This window comes from Oncorhynchus masou, unplaced genomic scaffold (genome assembly GCF_036934945.1).
Source record: "Oncorhynchus masou masou isolate Uvic2021 unplaced genomic scaffold, UVic_Omas_1.1 unplaced_scaffold_651, whole genome shotgun sequence".
NCBI classification, from domain to species: domain Eukaryota; kingdom Metazoa; phylum Chordata; class Actinopteri; order Salmoniformes; family Salmonidae; genus Oncorhynchus; species Oncorhynchus masou.
The window spans coordinates 290,193-296,137 of record NW_027012949.1 but is presented as its reverse complement, the minus strand read 5'-3'; the positions used below and the strand labels follow the sequence as shown (position 1 = coordinate 296,137).

General features: G+C 48.0%; 2 protein-coding genes across 2 annotated transcripts in view; one reads left to right on the top strand and one right to left on the bottom strand.

Annotated features, from left to right (window-relative positions):
* Positions 1–2,315: 2,315 nt before the first annotated feature.
* On the top strand, positions 2,316–4,861 carry LOC135536697 (retinoid-inducible serine carboxypeptidase-like). The gene is made up of 4 exons (XM_064962955.1): positions 2,316–2,458; positions 2,874–3,013; positions 4,162–4,251; positions 4,379–4,861. Exons 1-4 carry the CDS (start codon positions 2,392–2,394, stop codon positions 4,859–4,861), a joined length of 780 nt encoding a protein of 259 aa, XP_064819027.1. The 5' UTR covers positions 2,316–2,391.
* Positions 4,862–4,881: 20 nt separating this feature from the next.
* The window catches only part of LOC135536695 (retinoid-inducible serine carboxypeptidase-like), a 4,125-nt gene continuing 3,061 nt past the window's right edge, over positions 4,882–5,945 (bottom strand). The window contains exon 5 of the mRNA XM_064962954.1: positions 4,882–4,926. Within this exon, the coding sequence (XP_064819026.1) occupies positions 4,882–4,926 (45 nt within the window). The remainder of the gene's footprint in view (positions 4,927–5,945) is intronic.

Genomic DNA, 5,945 nt, shown 5'->3' with positions numbered 1-5,945 from the left:
GGCCCTGAATAGGCTATGGAGGAACTGGTGACGGCCCTGAATAGGCTATGGAGGAACTGGTGACTGCCCTGAATAGGGTATGGAGGAACTGGTGATTGCCCTGAATAGGCTATGGAGGAACTGGTGACGGCCCTGAATAGGCTATGGAGGAACTGGTGACTGCCCTGAATAGGGTATGGAGGAACTGGTGACGGCCCTGAATAGGGTATGGAGGAACTGGTGACTGCCCTGAATAGGCTATGGAGGAACTGGTGACGGCCCTGAATAGGCTATGGAGGAACTGGTGACGGCCCTGAATAGGCTATGGAGGAACTGGTGACTCCACTGAATAGGGTATGGAGGAACTGGTGACGGCCCTGAATAGGGTATGGAGGAACTGGTGACGGCCCTGAATAGGCTATGGAGGAACTGGTGACGGCCCTGAATAGGCTATGGAGGAACTGGTGACGGCCCTGAATAGGCTATGGAGGAACTGGTGACGGCCCTGAATAGGCTATGGAGGAACTGGTGACTGCCCTGAATAGGCTATGGAGGAACTGGTGACTGCCCTGAATAGGCTATGGAGGAACTGGTGACGGCCCTGAATAGGCTATGGAGGAACTGGTGACTGCCCTGAATAGGCTATGGAGGAACTGGTGACGGCCCTGAATAGGCTATGGAGGAACTGGTGACGGCCCTGAATAGGCTATGGAGGAACTGGTGACGGCCCTGAATAGGCTATGGAGGAACTGGTGACGGCCCTGAATAGGCTATGGAGGAACTGGTGACTGCCCTGAATAGGCTATGGAGGAACTGGTGACTGCCCTGAATAGGGTATGGAGGAACTGGTGACTGCCCTGAATAGGCTATGGAGGAACTGGTGACTGCCCTGAATAGGCTATGGAGGAACTGGTGACGGCCCTGAATAGGCTATGGAGGAACTGGTGACTGCCCTGAATAGGCTATGGAGGAACTGGTGACGGCCCTGAATAGGCTATGGAGGAACTGGTGACTGCCCTGAATATGGTATGGAGGAAGCTGGGCACTTGTCTTAATTCACAACAAGACTTAGAAGAAACTGCAGGGCGTATTAAGGTACCCTTCCTGGCCCCAAGCCCTGGTCAGTATTCCTCATGGTAGTGATGAGATAAGTGTTTTCTATGTTTTCTAAAAAAAACAAAAAAAACATTTAACTGGGCAAGTCAGTTAAGAACAAATTCTTATTTACAACGACAGTAGGTTAACTTCCTTGTTTAGGTGCAGAACAGTTTTCTCCCTGTCTCCAGAGCCAGGCCCAGCACACTGCACAGCAGATAATAGTTGAGTTTGAGAAGCTTCATCAGTTCCTGAGAGAGGATGAGGCAGTCAGGATCGATCGCTGCCTTGAAGAACGAGGTTGAGTAGAAGATGAAGCGGATTCAAGAGAAGATAGGACATTTTAGGGTAAGACGCTAGAGGCAGGTTGATTTGTTGCTAAATGACGTTGTGATGTCATTGAGTGATAGCGTAAAACTGCGTCTTTGCGTAGAATACACAACAACGTTACTCAAATTGACTGGCCATCTCAGCGAAAAATATGATTTGACATTTGTTCAGGTACCGACTCCCACTCGTTTCTGTTCTTATGGCTGTACAATTTTTATTGATGTTGTAAGTTCTGTTCAAGATCAAACATTCGTGGCCAACTATATTCATTGGGTTTGGCTTGTTAAACCCGTGCTACTGCAGCTGCAGTCATCCAACAATGATTTGCAATTTGTTGAAATTGCTGCTGCCTGTGCACGAGCTGAGCGCCTGCTGCTGACGTCACTCACAATGCACTTTTGCAGCCAGGCACGTGTGTTGTGACTGAGTGTGTGACAGAGAAAAACGTTTTTGTGTCATTTAGGGGGGAAATGCGTCCATTTTAACATGAGTCACTTTTCAAAAGTCGCTAAAAGTTCAAAATATATATTTTTAAAGTAGCTAAATTTGTTGCTAGGTGCTGTTTGAAAAATAAGTTTCCAGAGTAGTCACATGATTTGGAGGTTTGATTGATTGAGATTGATTGATTAATTTGATTAGCTCTTTTGCCCTCCGGCAGAAGTATAAAACCATGATTGCGTTCTTATGACTTGATAAATAAATGTATTTTTCTTGGTCAATCCTCTGTTTATACATCGCCTGTGTTCCGTGGCTTTTAATATGGAAAATTCACAGGACATTTTGCCGGGGACTTTTATTTTGACACAATTCAAGGCGGAGGGTAGGCGTGGCTAGCTTCAGAATGCTCATTGATTGGCTCTAAATATCCTGATGGCCTCTCCCCATTTTCCATATTCTGGTCAGCTGAGGATTCGGTCAGTCATGTGACTGAAGTCTGACATGACACATTAGAGTAATGAAAAGTGTTGTCATTGTGAACAAGTCGGGATGATGGGGTTGACGAAAACAAGCGCTTGCAGCGTTGTGTTGCTACTCGTCGTGGCAATTGATACAGGTAAGTCGTTAGCTCTGTCGAGTGATTGTGTCCGATTATATCGGTGTTTCAAATTGTTCAATTCCAGTTTGAATACTAACTGCACCGTTATCCAAACATGCTTGAAATCACGACGGTGACTCAACAGAGTTTAGTCCGCGAAGTACGGTGACTCAGGCTCCAGCAATCAAATTGATCAAATCCATTAATTTGCCTTACATGGTCGCGTTTCATGTCAGCGTTAAATGTGAAAGCAAAAGTTGGCTAGCTACAATGCTGACGTGTTTCTCATCAGACCCCCCCCGTCGCTGTTCCACGACATCTGCTGCAGCAATCAGGGCTGGGGATTTGCCATTAGACTGCATTTTTAAGACCAAAGGTAGCATTTTTAATAACATCATTTCAATGTCTCCAAATCTCCAACTCTTGTCTGCAGGGTTCTCGAGTCCCCTAAAATCAAAAGAATCTTGGGGATATGTTGACGTACGCGAGGGGGCACATATGTTCTGGTGGCTTTACTATGCTGACAGCCCGTCCGCCAGCTACTCCCAGCTGCCTCTCGTGATGTGGCTGCAGGTGAGTAACTTTACACTACACTAGTCTACACTATACTACTCTCTTACCCATCTAGAAGTGAAGTGGGTAACCTTACACTACACTGGTCTACACTATACTACTCTCTTACCCATCTAGAAGTGAAGTGGGTAACCTTACACTACACTAGTCTACACTATACTACTCTCTTACCCATCTAGAAGTGAAGTGGGTAACCTTACACTACACTAGTCTACACTATACTACTGTCTTACCTATCTAGAAGTGAAGTGGGTAACCTTACACTACACTGGTCTACACTATACTACTCTCTTACCCATCTAGAAGTGAAGTGGGTAACCGTACACTACACTAGTCTACACTATACTACTCTCTTACCCATCTAGAAGTGAAGTGGGTAACCTTACACTACACTAGTCTACACTACTACTCTCTTACCTATCTAGAAGTGAAGTGGGTAACCTTACACTACACTGGTCTACACTATACTACTCTCTTACCCATCTAGAAGTGAAGTGGGTAACCGTACACTACACTAGTCTACACTATACTACTCTCTTACCCATCTAGAAGTGAAGTGGGTAACCTTACACTACACTAGTCTACACTACTACTCTTACCTATCTAGAAGTGAAGTGGGTAACCTTACACTACACTGGTCTACACTATACTACTCTCTTACCCATCTAGAAGTGAAGTGGGTAACCGTACACTACACTAGTCTACACTATACTACTCTCTTACCCATCTAGAAGTGAAGTGGGTAACCTTACACTACACTAGTCTACACTACTACTCTCTTACCTATCTAGAAGTGAAGTGGGTAACCTTACACTACACGACTCTTACCTAGCTACAAGTGGGTAACCTTACACCACAGGTGGTTGGTAGCACCTTTATTGGTGAGGGCAGGCTCATGATAATGACTGGAGTGGAACTGTAAGAGATACATCCTCTGCCGTCCCTCCCTCTGTAAGAGATACATCCTCTGCCGTCCCTCCCTCTGTAAGAGATACATCCTCTGCCGTCCCTCCCTCTGTAAGAGATACATCCTCTGCCGTCCCTCCCTCTGTAAGAGATACATCCTCTGCCGTCCCTCCCTCTGTATCTCGGAGAGGGAGGGAGGGTAGAGGATGTATCTCTAATAGTGGTACATGTCTCCATTCCAGGGAGGCCCGGGAGGATCAGGCTGTGGCTTCGGGAACTTTGAAGAGATCGGACCCCTGGACAGAGACCTTGAGCCTAGGAAAAACTCCTGGGTAAACCACACACACACACACACACACACACACACACACACACACACACACACACACACACACACACAGCTCATCAATGGAAAGTGGATGTCAGTGTTTAATGTGTGTGTGTGTTTTGCCCCTGCAGGTTCAGTACTCCAGTGTCTTGTTCGTTGATAACCCGGTAGGAACAGGCTTCAGCTACACGGACTCGGACGAGGCCTTCGCTACCGACGTGGCTACGGTTGCCTCCGACATGCTGGTGCTGCTCAAACAGTTCTTCAACAAGGAGGAAGAGTTCCAGGTGGGTTCAGCTTCACACGGGTCGGATCACCAGGGGTGGGTTCAGCTTCACACGGGTCGGATCACCAGGGGTGGGTTCAGCTTCCCAGGGGTGGGTTCAGCTCCACACGGGTCGGATCACCAGGGGTGGGTTCAGCTCCACACGGGTCGGATCACCAGGGTGGGTTCAGCTTCACACGGGTCGGATCACCAGGGGTGGGTTCAGCTTCACACGGGTCGGATCACCAGGGGTGAGTTCAGAACGGGGTTCAGCTTCACACGGGTCGGATCACCAGGGGTGAGTTCAGAACGGGGTTCAGCTTCACACGGGTCGGATCACCAGGGGTGAGTTCAGAACGGGGTTCAGCTTCACACGGGTCGGATCACCAGGGGTGAGTTCAGAACGGGGTTCAGCTTCACACGGGTCGGATCACCAGGGGTGAGATTCAGAACGGGGTTCAGCTTCTAATTCAGTGTAAACGGTGCCGGGAGGACCAGTTGGAGAACGGTGTGATTGGAGGCACAGAGGGAGATTGTGTATGGCAGGAGTTAAAGTTCAGGTCACTGCGACAGATTTCTGTCATGTGGATGACGCAGGAGGTTTGAGTAAGAACAAAATAATTTATTTTTTAGGGGGATTATTATTTGGGGAGAAGAAGAGAAAAAACCTCCAGGCCACACTGGAACATCTAAAACAACATAGAAAGAATGGAGAAATTATATGTTCAAATAACTGCTGTTTTCCTGTCCCGCAAATTTGGTATTTGACTAACAAATTGATCATAAAATAATCTGTGTGGCCCTCTGAATTTCGAAATCGTGACCCTCGAGCTGGGATCGACTTAAAGAGCAACTGCCCCTAAAAAACATTTACATTTAAGTCATTTAGCAGACGCTCTTATCCAGAGCGACTTACAAATTGGTGAATTCACCTTCTGACATCCAGTGGAACAGCCACTTTACAATAGTGCATCTAACTCATTTAAGGGGGGGGGGGTGAGAAGGATTACTTATCCTATCCTAGGTATTCCTTGAAGAGGTGGGGTTTCAGGTGTCTCCGGAAGGTGGTGATTGACTCCGCTGTCCTGGCGTCGTGAGGGAGTTTGTTTCACCATTGGGGGGCCAGAGCAGCGAACAGTTTTGACTGGGCTGAGCGGGGAACTGTACTTCCTCAGTGGTAGGGAGCGAGAGCAGGCCAGAGGTGGATGAACGCAGTGCCCTTGTTTGGGTGTAGGGCCTGATCAGAGCCTGGAGGTACTGCGGTGCCGTTCCCCTCACAGCTCCGTAGGCAAGCACCATGGTCTTGTAGCGGATGCGAGCTTCAACTGGAAGCCAGTGGAGAGAGCGGAGGAGCGGGGTGGCGTGAGAGAACTTGGGAAGGTTGAACACCAGACGGGCTGCGGCGTTCTGGATGAGTTGTAGGGTTTAATGGC